Below are 22,271 nucleotides of genomic sequence, written 5' to 3'. Positions count from 1 at the left end.
CTTTTAATATTCTTTAATGTTTATGATTATCACTTTTTCTTTATCAAATTTATTATTCAATAAAATATTATATCTATTATGTAAAAGATTTATTTTTCTTAATTCCCTTGAACATTGAAACTTCATTAGAAAACAGAGGGAGTACTATATTTCAATTTTTATCAGTTATTTATATATCCTCTACTTGTTTTTTTTCAATCTAATTTTTCTTCTCACTAAATTTAATCTATTTAGCACCTACTACTAGGTACAAAATGAGAGGGACAAAGGAAAATTGATTTTCTTTTAAGTGGTTCAATTGAGTTGGATAATAAGATAAAAAAAACAAGTGGATGACACAAAAAGAATGGCTTAGATAAAAATAGAAAATAAGTTTGTAAAAAAAAAAAAAAGATTACAACACAAATTAAAAAAAAAATGATGCAAATTGAAAAAGAAATAATAAGCACAGGTAGCCATTCTAATTCTAATGATAAGAAAGTTGATTTTGATTGATTTTAAGTTTTAATTAATTTCACGAACAACAAATAACTATTGATGCAAATAACTATCAAGATTACTGATGATCATGTAGTGCTGACACCCTTGATTAGGCTCAAAACTTTGATATCACAACTTAAGGAAACCAGAATTAAAGAAAGAAGAAGACAGAATTGAGAGGAAAGAAGTCTAACATTGTATCCTAACTAACTTTCGCGCCAAAAATAACAAACTCAACTAAAACACAATTAACAAACATAACTACTTCCTAACTACTTCTAACTACTTTTAGACAAGGTGAATGTCCCCCCGTAGAGAAACTTGCCCTCAAGTTTCTGTGGAAAAAGTAGGAAATTGTTGATGAAACCAATCAGCTGCCACCCAAGTAGACTCCTCACTAAGTATATTATGCCATTTGATGAGGTATTGAGTTTGTGCACTGTTAGAAACTTTGTGTATTCTTCGATCAAGTATAGCCTCAGGTTCTCTAGAGTAAGCATCATTAGGGTCCATGCCAGTCAACCAAGCAGGGATGTGAGTACCTTGAGGAAGTCTCCCATGGAAAGCTTTCAACTGGGATACATGAAACACATCATGTATCTTAGCAATAGCATGTAGTACTTACAGTATTTTAAATGCTTACTTACAATATCCTTAATATTCATCGAGTAATTTACTCTACATTTTCCTTTATAGACAGACCCAATTAGAGATGGTCTCTCAAAGAGACTGTCAATGAAATTAATGAGTTACAGTTCAAAATTTTCAAATTTTAACTCAAAAATAATTCGAAGTCAACATTTCTTATAGTCTTAAAAATTGTAAATTGGTGTTTGTAATAAAAAATTTTCTATAAAAACAAAAATATTGTTGTATATTAGTTTAAAGCTTGTGCAATGCACAAAATTACTATCATATCTTATGCGTCTAGGAGGGTTTTTGAGATTATATTTTATCTTTTATTTATTTTAATATCATGTATTTTGTCCTTTTGTGATTATTTGCAAATAACCATCATTGTTTTAAGATTTTCTATATTTCAAATGGGTCTACTGTCATTTCATAGAAAAGTTTGTCTATTTCATGTAAGTGTACATAAAAGAGATTACAACTTACATGTTAAATACTACTACATGAAAATTTTAACTTGATATCACAAAAAGAACCAACCAGAAAAAGAAAAATAGACCTATTTTCTTAACCAATGGCCAATGCTATACTTGAGCAGTATAGTATTACTGAATTTGAGTGCTATAGTTGTTGTCTCCTACATCTTATTCGTCATCTTCGCTGCTATCTATAAGAACAGAAGTCGTTTTGGTCTTCGCTTTTTTTGGAACGTTATGGTCTTCTTCGCCATTGAGTTTGGCATCAGGCTTTCCCGACTCAGAAGTATTGGCTATCTCTTCGAGAATCCTACTTCCATACTTACCACTCTTCACCTTCCCTAATATTTTCTCTAACTGCAGGAAACATAAAAGGAATCAGACATGCAGATTTAAGTTTAACGCCCGGTTGAAGATAATGCAATGACGTTTTGTAAGCTTAAAAGACCGAAAAATATGCAACTCGAAAAAATCATAGCCGCCCTCTGGTATCCTGATTCCACAGTGAAGTGTGCAGAAAATCACAGCCGAATCCATATAGTTGGGAGTAGAGGTGTTCAACTGGCCAAAACCCGATTTTGAGCCCTAATCCAGCCCGTTTATAGAAGGGTTTTGTAAGGGCCGGATTGAAAATGGGCTGGGCCGAAAGCGGGCTCTACTACAGTTAAATTGAGTGGGTATAAAAAGGCTTAATAAAGGCCAGAAACAAGCCTTTGTAAATGATATAAATAATGAAACTTTTAATTATTATAAATGACAATGCCAAATTGCCATCGTTTCTACAATTTAATTATTGTTAATGATTATTTAATTATTATAATCAATAGGGATTATAAGAAGTTCTAGTAATAAAAACGGGTCACGCCCATGTAATGTAGATATTTAAGTTTAAAGAAAGTTTGATGAAATAAGCTTATATGGGAAAAAAAATTCTCATGTTAAGCTTTGGGAAAACTCAACTCCCAAAATAAGCGCTTTCGAGTCCAATGCTAAGGTTTGGTTGTGTTCGTTGTTGCTAATAGCGGGCGATTACTTAAACCGAGTCAAAAAATGTCAGCCAAGTAATCGCCTGCTCTTACTAATAGGAGGCGATTCTGTTGACTTTTGTTGACTTTTTTTACTGTCGTTGACTTTGGATGTCAATAGCCTAACAGTGGGCAATTGTTTTCCCATATACCTTAATCTAAGGTTTTGTTCTTATATGGCCCGCTGTTACTAACAGTGAGCGATTCTTTGGCTGACTTTTGTTGACTCAGCTTAAGTAATGGCCCGCTGTTAGTACCAGCGAACACAACCAAACCTTAGCATCGGACTAAGAGGCGCTTGTTTTGGGAAATAAGCTTTTCCTTATTTCCGAAGCTTATGTTGGGAATTGTTTTCCCAAATAAACCTACTTTCTTCAAATTTTCAAGTTTAAAGGGCCCTTATCCAACCTGCACCATATTTACTCAAGTTCGGCCCGTATCCGACCATTGAACACCACTAGTTGGAGTAAGATTTTGGCATTGTTGTGTTTTGTAGACCATGGAACAAAAAGTTGACAAGTAAATACAAGCTAGCATGTAAAAGGTTGAACTTGGGATTGCGTTAAATGTCAGGAACGAATATTCAATTGAAGATCAGAGGTACTCTGTGACTTGCCTGTTCAAGAGAATCGGGTTTCTCAGCAGCTAGCATGCTTATCTGCTGCGCAGATAATATCGAGTGAGGAAATATCCCTCCATGTGACGAAGCAAGCTCCTTGCGCAACTCATCAAGCCTGAATTCCAATGTGGATGCTGCAGATTTACGCTTGATAGACTTCATGTCCCTAGTTTTATTTTCCTTCCCGCTACAGATCTGAAGCTTCACTGTCTTCTTTCCTGAATAAAGCATGAAAGAAGGTTATTCAATGAAACATGATTCGCTAGTTAGTTCGCCTTTTAAATTCGTGATCGCTCAAAATGGTTCAATAATAGCCTAAAACCGACCATAATTCACTTTATTCAATTCGCGATTCGCAAGGCGATTAGCACTGGGTTAGATATAAAATTAATCCGATTTCAAATAGGTCGGCACCAACAGCAATCAGTATGGACTACGGAAAACAATGAATGTAGAGAACTTGTATCGTGTTCCACAGCTTTGACCATCCAAATGTCCACATTTTGCTAGAGTTTAAGGTAGCCACCCAGTTTAGCCCAAGGACGATATCATGAATGACATAAATCAGAATCCTGAACTATTCAATCATTCTAACAGTCAAAAGTACAATTGTGGAAACAAATTCCATATGCTAAGATGATAATCAAAGAAATAAAGTCATGCTCACACAAACAATCAACATACAATATAATCATAGTTACATGGAACATGGAACTTAGCCACATTCCGCGATCCGGGAACATACGTCCCCAATCACCATGAAATGCGACTTAAATCGCTAAAGGTGACGTCCCTGTGTAGAAGACCTTTTTTAAAAGGTATTATGGCTTTCGAAGGGAGGAAAAAACGAGATGAAGCCTAAAAAACTAAAGAAATTCCACTTATAAACAATTTCTTAAAGAAAAAAAATCATTTTAATTTAATTTTGTTTTCAAATATATTTTTTATACATAATGTATCTCGTACCCAATCGTCTCCAAGCCAATCTAGGTTGCGTTCCTTGTTTTCTTTCCTGTTCCACGTTCCAAACTAAACGTCGTTCCAGGTAACAATGAATATAGTAATATACCATTACCTCGATGCCTATGACATTAGTATGTATTTCCTTTTCGGGTTGAGTAAGGGGGGCAAAGAGGCTTATATTCTTAACCCAACATGATCAGCTGCAAATAGTCTAATTCCATACTGTTAACTTGTATAGAGATTCTCCGTTACATGAACCACCATAGTTAGGGAGGTATATAAAATGCCAGGCTAGAAACAACGAAACTTCCCGTTTTTAACCATCGAGTTTGGACATACGCAAAACTGACATCTAAATGGAAGCGGGTAAAAATTTACCATGCAAGACTTGCTTTGCCAATGGACCCAATGCAACATATGCATTTGTTGAATAAGCTGTGTGTTGAAATTCTTCTTTCTGTATACAATAAACAAAAAGAAGTTAATAAGACGCCATTCGGATTCTAATTAGTATAATTGAAGGAAATGGATAGAACAACAAAACAATATATGTAATTGAAAAGACTGGTTTTCCATATTCTCGACCCTAAATCATCATTGTCAATCTTTGTCTTAAATAGCAGGTTTAATGTTGTATAACCATCGAATATCCCAAGTCTTGAAGATGAAACTGGATGATAGCCCATTCTGCCATAAAAGGTTCCAGGTTCCTTACCAAAACACGATCCACAATAAGTTGGATGACAAGTTGCTCCATGTGATCTTTTTTCAAGTCCGGATCTGGAAAATCAAAACCCCCTTATCAAGACCGATAGTCCAAAAATGTCGTGAGTGCAACGTGTATGGCAACACCAACGATCTAAAATTAAGAAAACAAACATCATAAGTCTAGAAAAGATAAATCCATAATTCTTCTTGGCCGATATTTTCTTGAATGCAGATTCAGGTCCTAGATTCGCAATTTTAAAGATGTTACAACGTAATTCTATTTGCAAATAAGTAATTACTAGGGTTCTAAAGAAATTGTGATAACTAAAAAAAATTGATATAAGTAGGGCGCTATGCTATCAGAATTGTATCTTGTCATGCACACACCACTAAGGACATACCTAGGTCTTTAATCTTCAACTTGTCAACCAATTGCAACATTGTGATTTTTTGATCGTTTTTTTGTATGTTTTCGATAAAAGAAATCATAGCTTTTGCATGACCTGCACAGAATTTCTATTTAGAAAACAAATAAGACGGTAGCTTTTATTCAAACATCAACTTTGAGTATCAGAACATACAGGAGACATCAATGCCTTGGACCTCAACAGAATCAACACAATTGTCACACATCCCTGAAAAGGCAAACTAAACGTAAAAATGAGAGCCAATCAACCTAACTACAGAGTCAATGTAGCACAAGGGAACTCTAAAGTAGATTATGGCCAAAAAAAAAAGGGTTTACCATTGCAATCTTGCAGTGGCTCAGCGAAATGTTTGAAAAATGCAGCTCGTCTGCATCCAGTCCTTGACTGCGAAAAAAAAGTTTAGTTTTTGCAATTAAGCACACATATTAACAGCTTGAATGAAAGAAATTTCGCAAAATCAGATTCCTTCTCTAAAAATGGAGGATATACACGGGAGAGTTGAATCCTTTCCGCCTAACTTTAGTTTCTTTATATAAAGAGTAAAGGATCCACATAGAAAATCAAAATGTAAGATCAATAAAAAGTACTACTATTGGTCAAACGAATATCAAAAGAAGAGAAAACCATGTATAGACCCTTGTCGTAAGTAGTGACCCAAAAAGCAATGAATTAGAAGCTAAACTTAAAATAGAATCTTGATTATGAACCCGGCTGTAACCAGTTTAAATTATGACAAATCCCCATAGCTAGACAAAGCAGTTGAAAACGGATGCAGCGCATTGAGAGAAGTCATGTTGGAAATAGACTATTGTTGTCGAGTATAAATAAAAAGGGAAATCGACACTTCCAAAACGACTAGTTTAAGTGTTAAAGTTTAAACAAACTATTTCACCCTACCTCATGAACTATTAGGCATAATATATCTTGCAAGGTCAAAGCAAGTGTCAACAAATGGACAGGAACTTGAATTAACATACTGCATACTAACTATTTTGTGCCAATAATATGTTCATAACATTCTTATAGTTGTACTCTAAAGCTCATTGATAAGAACAAGAGAGATGTCCAAGATCAATTCAACTATCAAGAAATAAAACTCATGAATTATACTATGAAGCTATAGGAAAGAGTAATAGAGATACGTATGAGGAGAGGTACCTCCATATCAGAGAACCAATTTGGAATTATGCTAAAGAGATCTACAATAGAAGCAATTCATCTTATGAGACAAATGATAGAGTACTATAAAGCTAGAAAAAGAGACTTGCACATAGTTTTTCTGACTTGGATAAAACATAGAACAAGGTACCAAGGGATGTACTTTGGTAGACAATGACAAAAAAGGGTATTCCCAAAAACTATATTAATATAGAGCAAGATATGAATCGAGAAGTGAAGATGAATGTTTAGGACATATGGCGAGGCAACACAAGATTTCCCAATCACAATTAGACTTCATTAAGGTTCGGCCGTACACCCCTCTTTTTTGCAGCGTACCTAGATGAGAGCGCTCGATCGATCCAAGGAAATGTACCTTGGTGCATGTTGTTTGCTGATGTTATTATTTTGGAAAAAGAGACTAGAGAGAGGTTAAATGCTAAGTTAGAACAACGGGGATAAGAATTGAAGTCAAGAGCGTTCAAGTTCAATTAGAGTACGAAAGAGTACATAAAGTGTAACTTTAACACCAACGAGATAACGAATGACAATATAAAGCTAGAACAAAAGGAAATCGCTCAAAGTGGATGCTTCAAGTACCTTGGGTCCATATTTCAAACTAGTGGACACATCCAAAAAGAGGTGACCCGCATAATTAAGTGTGGGTGGCAAAAAAAAAAAGGGCAGCTATTGGGATATTATGTGATCGAGATGTGCCCCTAAAGATAAAGAGCAAGTTCTATCAAACGAACATTGGACCAGCATTATGGATCAAAATGTTGGACTTTTATAAAGGATTATAGTCAAAAGATGAGAGTGGCGGAAATGCGAACCCTTCGATAGATGAGTGGGCAACCTTAAGGGATAGAATTCAAAACGAAGACATATGAAAGGCTTTCAGATTTGCAAATATTGAGTAAAGATGAAAGAAAATCATTAAGATGATTGGTTATGTACAAAGATATAGTATTAGAGAATCAATAAGGAAGATAGAAATTTGGAGCTCGAGTGACTTAAAAAGAGGGTACGGACAACCAAAGATGACTTAGAGGGCAAGAGTGAAAATGATATGAATGATCTAGACTTACAGATTTGAATGTCGAAGAAGAATCTATGTGGACGCCAATTGAAACTAATACATTGGCATGCAGGCGAATCCGATCTGTTAGGATCAAAACTCCGGCGTTGTTGTTATTGTTGTATAAGTCAGATTCAGCCATGGAAAGTGCATACTAATTCTTTCATCACATAATTTGTTGTCTTCCAACTGATCTATTGGTAAGCTAACTTAATCTTATTTCAGAGAGGTTTTTTGAGTTGTAATAAATTAATATTTGTCTCCTGCAAACGCTTAAAAGAACTATCAAATTGCATGCCTAGCTGTAACACTAAGTAGTATAATTTTTCATCAGAATTGGGATCCTAGTCCACCAAATTCAGACTGATTTTTATATAAGAAAAATGTTCTTGCATGTCATGTTATTAGTTAATAATTATTAGAACAGTACCTGACAATACCGTACTATGTCATAGAGGTTCTGCAGACCAGAGTTCTCATAGAAGACCATTGAACTCTGCCAGAGAAGCGTCACAGGAGCAGGAAAATGTCAATCCTTCTTCACCCATGATTAGTAAACAAAGATCAGCATGATGGAGATCTCGACACTTACCTGCCTAGGCATATCAGCAGGTCTAAAATATAGAAGGCATTCTGCTGGAAGTCCATCACGTCCAGCACGTCCACTTTCCTAAAGCCATGGGACATTACTTAATGTACATAACAATAGCCAGAGAGAGTGTTTAATTTGAAGAAATGAAACCTGGTAATATGTCTCCATAGATTTGCTCAGACTGTGATGTATGACAAACCTGACTACAAGCAACCAATGTGTATTAGCCCTATAAGCATATATAAAAAGTAAAGGGGCGAAAATGAAATAAACTTTCCATGTGCAAGGCTAAACCAGCATGAAACTACTGCAAACTAGTAATCCCGAAGAAGAGAATATGAAGCAAATAAAGTTAAAAAAACAGTCTTAGAAAGTCAATCGTCTCACAGATCAATTATCGTATTCTGATACAAATTAATATACAGTACATATCAGATTCCAGAGGAGCATGTGTATGTGGCTGCCTATGATTCCTGCCATGCCCATAATCCCCCTTTCCGAGGTATCCAGGAAACCCACCTACAGATTTGTCCTGACCTTCCAGTGATTTCCAATGTGGATGAGGGTGGATTGAGTCCGTTGCAAGTTGCAACATACTAAGTGCCCGATTTTGTAGCATATATGATACAAGAGGATCCTAGATACTTTCCTTGGAACCCAATACTAATTTCACAATTGGAATAGACGTTCCATGACATAGATAATACCCTTCAAATTTAATTTCCCTGTAAGTTGTAACTAGTGTCCGTTATGGTACACGTGCCATCCATGGACCAAGAGATTTGCATGGATAGCTGGAATCCCTTTGTTGAGACCATCACGCATGCACTTAAAAGGGCTCATGTCTTCAAAGTAACCCAAAGAGGCTTCCCCAAAATCTGTTTGATTTTAGCATTGACTCAAGGTCTTTGACATCAATTACAGCCTTCTATTCAGACTCACACAAAGATATTTTGGAACTTGGTAGAGTTTACAGTCCAGATGTCTGAAATAGACACAAGCTGAAGTTTGCATTAGGACCATTGACTTCCTAGTGTTATCATGACTATCCACCCACTAAGGGTTTGAATAAAAGCATTAACACTTTGCCAGCAGACAGCACATGAATTGATAATAAGTGTGGAGGTCTAGAGGAGATAAAATAAAAAATTTGAGTTTACCAAAACCGAAATACAAGCCACGACAACCACAAATTATACATGTTTCACTCCCCCTTTTCCTTTCTGCATCTTGCTCTTCACTACAAAAATTATACATGTTTTGGTACCTTATTTTTAGATCTGAGGTTTATGAAACCCTACATATGTTCCCTTTCTTTTGGTGGCGCATCCTTTATCATTATGATGAGTGACGACTCTAACCCATATCCCCTTTTTCGCAATCGGGACGTACCATATGGACACTGTTAGTCTCAGTATCACAGCTCAGTAATCCATTCCCATTAATAGATTATAAATAAATAACTCACTAAATCCTACGTATGATTCCAACAAAACAAATTCTCACAAAAAGTATACACATTAACATCAATACTAACCATCAGGTTTATTAATTCCCATTCCAAATGCAACCTGAAAGACACAATCAGAATAAGATGAGGCTCACATTCATCCAACAAGTTCCAATAGAAGATAAGAGTAACACGCATCTTACTGTGCCAACAATGACCTGTAACTTGCCATTGCTCCACCTGCATCATGATCAAAATATTATGTGATATAGTGGTTAAACGGTATTATGGGTATTTAAATGAGTAGTTACTTAGAGATATTAGTATAGATAAAGGATGTGGAGAAGAGAAAGACGGGGGAGATATATTGTGTTCAGATTTTGTGGGTTTTATACTCGTGTCCTGGCAGAATGCAAACCTCTCAAAAGCTTGTATATTTTGTTTCCACATATTGAATCAATAAACTTTATAATTCCATTTAAGTCTCAATTACATTTTATTTTTCTTCTAATATTCAGAACAATGGAAAAATCAATCTATAACATATTAACTTAGAGATAACACTATTCCTAAATACAGATCAATCACTTATGGATTAAGAAGTATTGCTATAAAGTGTACATATTAACAACAGACAAGCCAAAATATTTAAGTTTCAAAAAGCTACTGTGAAACTGATAACCGATGTAATATACTCTCATGACAACCAATACCAAAATACTCTTTCTCAACTAAGGAATGAATGAAGGAGAAAAATATATTTGGATGATCATTAACTGATTTTCTTAATTGTAAAATTTCTTAAGATAATAGCCAAATAATGAATAAAATATTTGATAGCAATGGTCTCTAAAATTGAGTTGTTATAATTCATGAAGCCAACTCCAAATAGTCGGGACTAAAGCTTTGACATTGTTGTTAAAGGTAGTGCAATAATGCCAATATAAGGAAACGTTGACGAAGCTTTAAGATTGTTGACATTTGTTGTTGGCAAGTTTAACCACAAACACAATTGGAGAGTTGTGTTTTTCAGTCTTGCAAAAATTAAGACTTGAGTTCAAAGACCATCAGGTAGTTTTATATATATTTTCTTTTTGAAAGGTTTCATTGCCTGATTAAAGGTAAGCTATTTATCAAATTATCCTAAGTGTAAATAAAAAAGTTTCTTTAGGGCACGCTTGAAGGTGATATATGGTTTCAATGAGGAGAAAGAGGAGGAGGTAACTATATTGGGAGCATATATTCTAAGTCATGTGCTGGAATCTAACTTTGAATCTTTGATCCCCAAAGAGATCCTTAAGATTGTATTTTTGGGAGAAAGTATTGGCCTATGATCTCCAAGCACTGATCAATGAACTTTGAATCTAAGGGCATACTAGTTGCAAGACTTAGTGTTGTGAAAAAATATCATATTAGTTGCACTATTTCTTTGTAGAAAATGTTGCGACACCTACCTTTTAAAATTTTTTTTCTCTCCTTCCACTTGCTCTGTCACATCTTTTTATTCCCACTTTCCCTAATTTATCCCCACTCTCTACATTTCTCTTAATTTGTAACCAGAGCCATGAAATCCATTGATCCATGACATATGCATAGAAAAAATAAACCTTACCGCAAATGAACATTCTCACGATCTCTTACTTCCATATCAGCATGATAATAATCAGCTTTTATTCCCCTTTCGCGTAGTTCCTTCGCAACCTATTTTCCCTAACACAAGAAGATTTGTTAAAAGACCAAAAGTAAGGAAGTTGTCCGCGAAGATCACAATAGACTAACAATTGTGAAAAGATAAGCAAACATGACAACAACTTAAGACGCCTGCTTTTCCTATTCTTTATATAAATACCATTGTCATCTTAGCCAACAATATTATATAGGCTCTTGGAGATTTAGTTGTTCGATGGTTTGACCAGCTGCTAAGCCACCAGTTTCCATCTTTTATCAAGGTGTTTGATAAACACTAAATATTAGTTGTTTACTGTTTATTAGAGAAAAAGTAAATAAAAAGCCAAAAGCCAATGAAAAAACTACTACTTGTAACTATTGGAAACTGGTTTAGAAGCCAACTGAATTAGTCGGCTAAAAAGCCATTTACCAAACACTTTTTGGTTTTTTGACCAACCAAAAAGTTGATTGTCAAACTAACCCTCAATCACAATGGCTCCCTTAAGGAAAGTTAAGGGTTGATCTTCTTAGAGCATTTTTTTGAATAAGTGATTCATGATAAAATAACCAATATGACTTTTTTTAATGGTTACCACTAAAATATATTTCTAAAAAAAAGGACTTATAATGAATGGTTAAAAAAGGACTTATAATGAATGCTATACTTTTAGAAAAGTGATAGGAATACGTTGTCAAGTTCCATGGTATAAAGCCATAAAGAAAACTAAAATTATACATTTTACATTTCACTACCCAATGTCATTTAGGGGCTCCCATCTAGGGTGGGGTTTGGGGTGGTCAGATGTATGCAGCCTTACCCTTATTTGTGACAACACAAACAAAGAGATTGTTTGCGATTGACCCATGGGAAAAAGCTCACGTGCAACTTCACATAAATAAGAAGTGCACATAACTTAATGAACCATTTTACTATAGTCCGAAACTAAAAGAACTATAAATCTTTGGCCCCACCAAAATAAAGGAACTAAACTTATATGGAGCAATTAGCAAAATCATGATGTATATGAGGACTGAATCAACATGAGATAGATATAATAGATATCTACCTTACAACCATTTCCTCATGTGCACAACAAACAGGAAAGTGGGTTATCTGTGCAGACAATATAAATCAACCCCACTTAGTTGCAAAACTGACCTGCTCACATTCTTTCCTAGAGAAGCAGTATACTATTCCAGATTCATTATTTGGATACGATCTTCTAATAAATTCAGCAATTTCGTCAACTACCACCTTTCCAACTGATGACTTCTCCCTCACCTATGCAAAGATAGACATAACCAAGCATTAGGGACTTAGGCACAACCAGGCAGAAAAAAAAAAAATAGCACTTGTATGTCAACTAACCATATAAAACAAATTTGGCCTATTCACACTACTAACAAATTTTACACATTTTTGTATGTGCAACATCTCCATCAGATCAAGTTGGACTTTCTTTGTAGCAGTTGCCTGGTAATTAACAAGAAAAAGAGTAGGTCATAAGATGACGAAAATTAATATATCATGATTTTTAACTGAATCTTTGTATTCTCAAAAGAAAATGAAACATGGATACCGTCAACGCAATAACGGGAACTGATGGGAACTGAGTCTTCAAAATACCAAGGTTCTTGTAGTCAGGGCGAAAATCATGACCCCACTGACTGCAGCAGTGCGCCTCCTACAAAAGAACAAGTGCTAACAACTTCAGCTTTTAACAGGATTCATCTTATCCATTTATATTTGACAGGATATAAAGAATTATATCAAATTTTGTCCAAAATATCAATCTGATCAGCTATTAACAGTCAATCAATTTAAAACAGTGGGAAACAACATTGATGCAACATTCTCAGATATTACAAAAAAAAACTGACAAGCAGCACAATTAAATTCATAGTATGCAAAACTCACTCTGAAAAAAAGTCGAGGCAAGAGATTCGAAGGGCATGTTTCCATTGTAATGTATGAAACCTCTAAGCGAATTCAGTTTCATAAGAGGGTCCTTTCATAGTGTAAAAATGCGGTCATGGTTGCGATCGCGTTAACGTAACGGTAATTTGGTAACGGGTTTAATGTGGCAATTATAACACTTAAATATCGGTCGAATCATACGAAACGCGTTTTCTCACACCTTTACAACGATGGAAATATCGGTTTCTTTTGTTTTAAAAACCTTTACAACATGGCTGACGCAATGCGATGCGGCCTTGTTTTTACACTATGGGTCATTTAGTGGTTAATAGTTCATCAAGTAATCACATTTATTTTATAAAGTACAATGTTTCTTTTTTAGATTGGTAAACTAGATCGCAATTTCTTATTTTGTATTATGTTTCTAACATCAGATAAAAAGTGTTTACCATACATAAAAATGAGCTCCAAGGAATGATTAACCAATGCAACACTCACATCTATTGCAATGAGCGAAAGACGGCCAGAATGGTTGCACTTTTCCAGCTTTGACATGAATCTTTTACTCTTTGATATCTTCTCTGGAGTGACGTACAATATCTTCAGGTCGCCCTCATTCTTTTCAAGAGCCTTGTATATAAACTTCTCAATATCCTTGCTAGTGGTTGATGTCAACATGTACGCAGGAATTCCTAAAGCAGTTAGACTCATCACCTGGAACAAAATATTTTATCAAAGCTAAATAATTTGTTGGCAGGAAAATAAATATTCTGCTTCATGTCAAATTACAAGTACCTGATCTTGAATTAAAGAAAGCAGAGGACTGACTACAAGACAAATCCCATCACGAATTACAGCTGGAAGCTGATAACAAAGACTTTTTCCGCCTCCAGCTGCCATAATCACCAACGAATCTCTACCACTCAGTATGGCATTTACTATCTGGTAAAATCAGATACACGTTTAGTTCACACAGAAACCTGGAAATCTAGAAATGAATATAAACTAAAGTATCATTTTAGACAAAACGTATGATTAAATTTCTTTAAATTGAATTTATATATAGTTAAGACCAAGATAGGAATAAACAAGAACACTCATTGTTATTAAAATCGCAATTTTACTCTACTATCATATGATTCCAGATTGTAGGTAGGAACGTAACGTCTATAAAATCTTATGATTCTAATTGGACTTAGAGGGGTTGGATCATCACACGATTATACGGTTCTACAATTCAACGATCCCATCCAACATATTTAGTCTCATTTATTATTAATTTTTCTTAAGTATCATTTTTTCACTAATTTCTTTCACATACACACATATGTTTCAAATATCTAAAATCATAATTTTAAAAGAGCTGATTTCATCGATTCGAAGTTTTAAATTAATTATTGAAGTTTTTCCATTCATTCTTATAAATAAAAATTCACATATTCGAGCTCTGAAAATAAATAATCATGACTACTTACTAAATATTTTTGCATATTTAAGTTTATTTGTAAGATCTCACAATCCTACAATTCGGTCCTACCCTCTAAAGTCTGAACGATTCAAAGTAGAATCTGATCCTAACAACTTTGAGAACACTAAATTAAATCGTAACATGGAATTTGAATAAACTAAAGCAAAAGCGCAATGTCAAAAACGGAATCTCTACTAGACAAGAATGAAGAATCTCAATTCAATATCTCAAATAAACCTTTAGAAACTTTAAAGAAAACCTATTATAGTATAAACCCTCCATCCTTCTTTGCTTATCAACGTTTCCATTTTTGTCAAAGTTTTTAACTTTGTTCGTCCCTTTTCTTTGTCCATACTAGAAGCTTCACTTATTTGGCATATCATTTTTGACATTTCATCCCTTCACTATTTAACTTTTTGTCCCACCAACTCCCACTACTTATCTTATCAATCTTTGTTTGTTATATTTTTCTCATTATTCCATAACTCTTCATTTGAAAATTACATGATCAAATAACTTATTCTCCTTGATATACATCACTTCTAAGTGATGCACAAAAAAATGTCAAAGCCTTAATTCCAGCAATATGGGGTCAACTGCAAAAACCAAAACAAATCAACGCGAGAAATCATCGCTAACAAAAATTTTACTCGTTTGGCCTTATCAAACACTAATCTTCAATCAAGAAGTCAATTTCAATGATTATCTACATATATTCTCCATCTTGATTCATTCATATCTATTGATATATGCTCTAAATCACAATTCTTCACGCCCTTCTTCACTCCAGGTATCCATCTCACTTCGTCTACCTCTTCCTCTTCTAAAAACCTTGTACTTTTCTAACTATAGCATTTTCAATTTACTTTGCACATGATCAAACAAAAGTAAATGCTATTCTCTCATTTTCCTTCAACATCTTCGATTGTGTTGAGAATATAACTTCATGAAGACAGCGAAGCAGATATTGTGAGCAAAGATGTTCAGCTGCTAAGATTCAAGGGTAAATGTTGTTGCACTACAAATAAGGAGTTTGTTAGGAATGTTTTGTTAGTTAGTTAGTTTTATTATGTAAAAAACTTTTTGATTGTTGTCATTCCGTTTCAAAGCTTGTTTTGTATCCTATATATAGGAGAGCAATTTATTCTCATTGTATTGTTCTCCTTCCGTTCCTTGATGAAGTTTTCATAAGGAATGTTTACGGAAATTTAAAAAAATAGTATCTTTTAGATAGTGGATAAATTATTTTATTGAATAATAAAATTGATTGAGGAAAAGTAGAGATCATAAACATTAAAAAATATTAAAAGAAAGTTAGTGGAAAAAACAAGGGGACCACAACTAATAAAAAATATTTTTATGTTAGTGAGAAACATGTAAGGACCATAATGAATATAAATATGTTAAAATAAAGTTAGTGGAAGATATAAGGGGAATAAGCATTATTAAAATATTAAAATGAGGATGAATTATTTTGTCTAAAATTTGTGATATGAATAGAAAAATTCTTTATGGGAACAACAAATGGAATACCCAAAATGGCAAATGGGAACTTCTTTAAGGAACGGAGGGAGTAAAAGTTCTCTTATCAATAGAATTTTACTTGTTCTTTGGCTCAATTTCTAACAAATCGTTCTTTCTTAATTGCAACATTTCTACAGTAATCACTAATTCATTAGATAAGCTCATTTCATATATTGTTCTTTATACATGAGAAAAAATATAGTCGTGTAGGATCTTGTTTGATTTGTTTAATGGCTATTTTCTAAATATAAAATTTCCATAATGTTTTGTTGTACATAATTTAAGATATTCTTGGTAAAATATGTGTAGTGGACTTCGTGAAAACATTGACCGTTGCGAGTACAAGATAACTAAAAAATGAACGGAAGAAGTACATGAATTACGATTTGCCATATTTGCTTAATCATTTTTAAACTATATTACACAATATTTAACTAAAAGGAACCAAATCATATTTGAATGACTTGATGAAATAGAAGTTGGAGTATTAATATTGATTTATAAAATTTATATTTTTATTCAATACTTAAATAAATAAGTTAATGACATTGACTCATGATTTAAATTAAATCCAATAAAGACAAAAATCCAACAAATCATCAATAAAAAAATTTCCCTCTAAAAAGCATCAACATCTTCTAGAAAGCTATTTAATATTTGATTTCAAAATCTCAAAAATATATAAACTTTGAGGTAATTCGAATGGACTAATTCCTTAGAAATTAAAAGCCCAATAAATATCCCAAAAATGATCCTATAACAGAAAACGACAGCCTAATTGAAGATTTGGAGTTACTTGCCAAACACAAACCCAAAATCATTTTTCTAGAGAACTCTTCACTTGTTGCCTAATATCCTGTCATGCATGGGATATTACATAAGGTCTTAAGCAAAGTAAATAAATAAAAGTTAGTTAGAGTTATTATTTTAGGTTGTAATGTTAGTTGCTCTTTTATCGTATGTTTGTTAGCCTTTATTCTTGTTTGTTTTCCCCTTCCCATATCTTATAAATAAAGGAGAGTATGGGATGTTTAGAGGAAGGAAATGACAAGGAATTAAAGTGGAGACAATAGGAGTATTTGGGAGGCTCGAACATCCCATTGTATCTTTCTTGTTAGTTCATCAATAAAGCAGGTTTTTATTACTGTCTTTGGTCTGATATGTTACAATGGTATCAAAGGCGCAAGAACAAGAAAGAGAAAATTTCGACATAAGGGGTTGGTGGCTCACCGGCAGAAGCGCAACAACGTCAGAAAAAATTGAGTAGTGGCTGGCGGCAGGAAAAGGATAGAGAAGGAAAGGGGTTGGCCAGCATTGGCGGGAACTGCTAGGAAAGAACCGTGGTATACTTAGGTTGTTTGGAGTTAAGCAGGGAGAATGGAAAAAAAGGAGATAAAAGTTATGTCGGAAAAAGAACAATAGAATTAATATTTGAAAAGATGGATGACGTCAGCGGGGTTGTGGATGATGTCACTGATGACGTCAGCAATAATTCAGTTGTACTTGATCAGAATTGGGGTCGTTTTTGCACCCATTGAATCCATTTTAAGCCCAAGAATTTTTGAGGATTTCAGCCCATTCCAAAATAACTTCACTGCATTATTTTTTAATTTTGACTCCTTTGTTTCTCAAATTCACACACCAATTTTTGTGAATTTTTATTTCCCGACTAAATTTTCTTATAATCTACCCAAGTTAGCTAATTTCAAGACATATTTTCTCAACCATTTATCCTCATTTTCGTTACTAACAGTGGAAGGCCAAGCTAATTTTTATCCACCTTGAGGTAAGGTGGAGACGGTTGGTAATGTTATGAATTGGGTCAAATGGTCCAAGGTCATTATTGACATTTTTACTATATTAGTTTAGTCTTTCTACTTTGTTAGTTAAGACATTTGTATTTTATTATTTTGTTTGTTGGGTGTAGGCTATATAAATAAGCCAGCCTTGTAATGTTTAGTTAGTTTTTGGAATATTGAATAAGAGGAATAATCAATGAGTCTGGGAAAACTCAAATAACTTCGCTAATAATCTACTTTTGGTTACGGGTCTTGGCCGGTTTGCTAAATATCCCTTATTTCCTAACAAGCTAACACCAACTCATTTTCTAGAGAACTCTCTAGTCTAAAACCCTAAACATATCTACATTTCTCATTTCCTCCTCCCAAACTAAAAAAAAGACCCCAAAAAGTCTCTCTAAAGTCTCTTTATAACTAGGATAAATATTTGGTTTTTCTCTAACTTGAAGGAAAAAAGCACCCTAATATACAATATACACTTGTCTTGCTAAAATGTCATGGGTTTCTTCTTTGTAATTAATTTTATAACAGTCTACCCCTTTCAATAAAGAATTTAACATACGCAAACTCTACAAAGAATAGTACAAATAAGACTTGGTAAAGTTGACATTTGTACCCTCACATATGTAGTTATAGGCTAATAAAATTTACTAGGCAAAAAGAATATCAGCTTTTCAAAAAATTCTACATTTTCCTACTATAGGATTAGAATCACTTGTGACTATTTGGGTATTATTTTAGTTGGACAAGAACGACAAACTATACAACATTAGAAATTTATGATCATATGCCTATTTTAGAATAGAGAAACAAGTCGACAAGTTTTACCTCTCGTTGATTAGCACGATATGAAGAAATGCCAAAAATATTGAGTCTGAGATCATCAGCCTTAGAATCCCACTCAAAGGATCCAGACCAATTCTCTAGAGCAGTTGAGGCACCATCATTCTCCTGGCTACTTGATGCCTCACAATCTTCAAGAAGTGCCTTCAGTTCAGATTGTCGAGCATACAACTTATCTTGTTGATCAAGCAGTATCTTTATTTGATCTGCAGATCCAAAAGGAAATGAAAAAATGTAACCATCACGGTTCACACTCAACAGCGAAGGTGACATATAATTTAAATGTAAAGTCCTACTGAGTATAATCACGAATCCGAACATGCAGTATTTTTAAAGAATGTATAGCATCTAACATTACACTGCTTTGGTTTATTCATGACTCTATAGCTACTTGCTCACATCAACCTATATGAAGGGCCTTTCGACATTGAATAACACTAATCATTCGAAAATCAAGTTCCAAATCAAGGGCCTTTATGTCATTGATAACTTAATTTTCAAACAAATTTCACAATCAAAAAAGGACTTTCCATTTGATCCATAACAGACACGTTTTCAACCTCCATAGGTCAAGATGCCAATTTTAGTACCTGTGTCACCATTACAACCTATAAATACATCAGACTTACAATATCAATTCCTCTTTATCAGTTCACTCATTTATTTTCTTATCCTGTAACAAAGTCACTAAGATTCTTGTCACTCTAAGCCTTTGACATAAGCACATATACTACTTCCTAATTTTTGAGTTTCAAAGACTAATTACCTCTCTTTAACCAGTGCATTTAACATGTAAAAGTGACACTGCTTCTCTAAGTATAATACTTGTACTCACTCATACAAGTTCTTTAAATATGTCCAACAAATAATACATCAAAAGTTCCAAAAAAAGACAAGTATATTCATATGTAACAGCATACAAGGTAATCATTTATGTACTTCTGAAGTTCACTTTCACATGATTCACTAATCTTCTTGCAAAAAGCGAATAAAAAATGCAAATTATTGTCAGTATTGGGATATTTTAGGGTCATTTAGTGCGATTCACGAGTCCGAATTAAACGTCGAATTATGTTACGCTGTTCTGAACAAGTGCATGATACTATAGCAATCAATATATCAGCTAACAGTTAGAGAAAAAACAACCACACAAGGTCATTTAAGCCAGACCCTAATTCTAATAGTAATCAAATCCGAAATTCTAATCAACCAAATATCAAATTACCATCAACCAAAATGCATTTTATTGAGCTATTCAATCTCTAATTATACCAAAAAATCATCTTTTTAACCTAAAACATTGAAGCTTTTTCATGGGTAAACGCCCAAAACGCAAAGTTTAAGTGAAGTTGAAGGGAGAATGAAAGGAAACAGTAAAAGAACCTTGAACATCTTGAAGTTGTGCTTCAACATTGAGCAATTCTCCCAGAATTTCAGTGTGGCTGTCCATTTCCCAAATTACTTGCTAGCCAATGAGAATTCCAACATTGGGAGCTTTATATCTTCCTGGGTTCTTATGTTCGTAGTTTTGGATTCTGTACCCGAACAATGCTGGTGCAGTGCTCAAACCTATTAGCCCACCATTTTGAGAACTTTTGAAATTTTTAGTTAAATAAAATAAAATAACATCTAAAAAATAAAGCTATTGTAAGAAATAATTTTCCCAGCTTAGGGTTAGCGTTTGTTTAGTGTTAATAACAGTAGACATGGTAGAAGTTGTTTTAATAAAGTCAACAAAAGTTGATGGGTTTTTGTTTGTTGTTACCAACGGCAAATAAAGAAAGTTGGTCAAATAATTCTCCTTTGTACGTTGTTAGTAACAGCCAACAAAGGTCGTGACTTTTGTTGTCCCACTTCCCTTTGTTCAAAATTACTATCAATGACCCTTTGTTCAAAATTACTATCAACGACGGCAAAAAAAGCTAGCAACTTTTTTTCCTTCATGTCCCCTTAAAAAAACAATTTGCTCTTATAAAAACTCCATTGCAGTTCCTCCAAGCTCTTAATTGTCCTCCTTTCAAATTAGTTGTACTAAAGTGTTATGGGACATACAAGGATTGACTTAAGGTAAGATGTGAATCGTGAAATCATAGTGTGAAGTATGGTTACTATGGTATGTGAATTTGAACAAGACTTAGGGTGTTTTCTTTTGTTTTTTAATGAATTTACTTATGGTGCAATGAATTGTGAAGTGTGAACATAATTTAAGATTTTTTTTTGCAGTGAATTTAAATTGATGTAGATATTGATTTGCATGTTATGTGTATTTTCTAGAAAAGGGCATCATATCTTGTGATTAGGTTATGTTTTTGTAATTGAGAAATTTGAATAAGTAATAGGGATGTTGAGTATGTTGGTGGTAAACTTAAATTGTTTCTATACACTCCAACATGACTTTGGATGAATCAAACTTCACATACGCTGAAGAATTGGAATTGACTTTACTACATGTAGTCTGAATTTGAGTTTCAAATATTCAAAATCTAACATTATTCTTTTTTTAGATTTGTATGTAGAAGAAGTAACTTTAGATAATCAAAATGTGAATACCTTAAAAACACAGCAAGCTCTGCCTATAATTTCATCTTTTTCTTCTTCTACACTTATATCATTTTTAACCCAAGAAAGTCAAATTTCTTTTACTCCATCCTCGCCTTGCACTACTCTTGGACTCCCTTAAATTGAACTTACAAATGACGTAAGAATCAACATAGGAGCAACAAAAGTCTTAAAATGATAGTGTTAATGTTAATTAGCTCTTTTTGAGAAAAATGTGCTTGTCAACAAGGATGCCTTAGAAAATTAAAAAGTTTTCATTTTGATCCATCAAATTTTTGTCCTATTTTTACATTTTATCTAAAGTATATGTTTGAGTTTTTATTCAAAGTAGGTTGGAGAATCCCCACAGATAAATAAACGAGAAATCTTTTATATGGAAAATTTTTACAAGACAATCATTTACAAATAAGTTTTGAAAAATAATAATAAAATAATTTTCATTAAAAAATTTGATGTATGGTTTTTATTTGAAAATACTATCATTTTAATGCATTTGTATAGCTTGATCATTTTATCGGCCAAAAATCAAAGATATCTTTGAAAAACTTGTCATAATAGAATTAAAGAGGGAAATTGACAATAGAAGGTCCATGGAGCAAGTGAGATTGAATTGAGCTACAAAATTAGTTTCTAAAAAAAACAAGGTGATGATGTAACTTCTTGAGAATAGAGGGTGAAGGTAAAGAAAACTATACATTACTCCCTTTATTTGCTTGCAACACTTTTTATTTTTTATTTTGAACATTTTTTAAATAATGACAAATGCACTTTTATCTCTTATTTTTCACCTAATATTCATTTTAGTCATTTGTATTATGACCTCATTCACATTTTTTTTTAATTTATTTAATGTTTTGCACTATACTTTATTTCAAATACTATCTT

The 22,271-nt window shown here is 33.5% G+C and overlaps 2 protein-coding genes across 3 annotated transcripts in view; both read right to left on the bottom strand.

Annotated features, from left to right (window-relative positions):
- Window positions 1–1,517: 1,517 nt before the first annotated feature.
- LOC130799472 (ATP-dependent DNA helicase Q-like 2) lies at window positions 1,518–20,500 on the bottom strand. Of its 2 annotated transcripts, XM_057662575.1 has the most exons (20): window positions 20,211–20,500; window positions 18,813–19,033; window positions 13,989–14,135; window positions 13,692–13,907; window positions 12,856–12,960; window positions 12,645–12,749; window positions 12,435–12,557; window positions 11,220–11,308; window positions 9,811–9,847; window positions 9,695–9,728; window positions 8,308–8,360; window positions 8,158–8,235; window positions 7,996–8,061; window positions 5,647–5,713; window positions 5,483–5,536; window positions 5,303–5,404; window positions 4,909–4,973; window positions 4,572–4,650; window positions 3,228–3,448; window positions 1,518–1,943 (listed from the first exon to the last, which is right to left on the bottom strand). In XM_057662575.1, the coding sequence occupies exons 1-20, from the start codon at window positions 20,275–20,277 to the stop codon at window positions 1,755–1,757; spliced, it is 2,118 nt and encodes a 705-aa protein (XP_057518558.1). In that variant the 5' UTR covers window positions 20,278–20,500; the 3' UTR covers window positions 1,518–1,754. The 2 variants fall into 2 exon arrangements, with proteins under 2 accessions (XP_057518558.1, XP_057518559.1); XM_057662576.1 differs by lacking the exons at window positions 1,518–1,943; window positions 3,228–3,448; window positions 4,572–4,650 and having other exon boundaries at window positions 4,909–5,052.
- The window catches only part of LOC130799266 (uncharacterized), an 8,649-nt gene continuing 6,670 nt past the window's right edge, over window positions 20,293–22,271 (bottom strand). Inside the window, exon 3 of the mRNA XM_057662368.1 lies at window positions 20,293–20,396. Within this exon, the coding sequence (XP_057518351.1) occupies window positions 20,293–20,396 (104 nt within the window). The remainder of the gene's footprint in view (window positions 20,397–22,271) is intronic.

Source organism: Amaranthus tricolor, chromosome 14 (genome assembly GCF_026212465.1).
Source record: "Amaranthus tricolor cultivar Red isolate AtriRed21 chromosome 14, ASM2621246v1, whole genome shotgun sequence".
NCBI classification, from domain to species: Eukaryota; Viridiplantae; Streptophyta; class Magnoliopsida; order Caryophyllales; family Amaranthaceae; genus Amaranthus; species Amaranthus tricolor.
The sequence above is the reverse complement of the archived record's forward strand: the minus strand, read 5'-3'. Positions and strand labels throughout refer to the sequence as shown.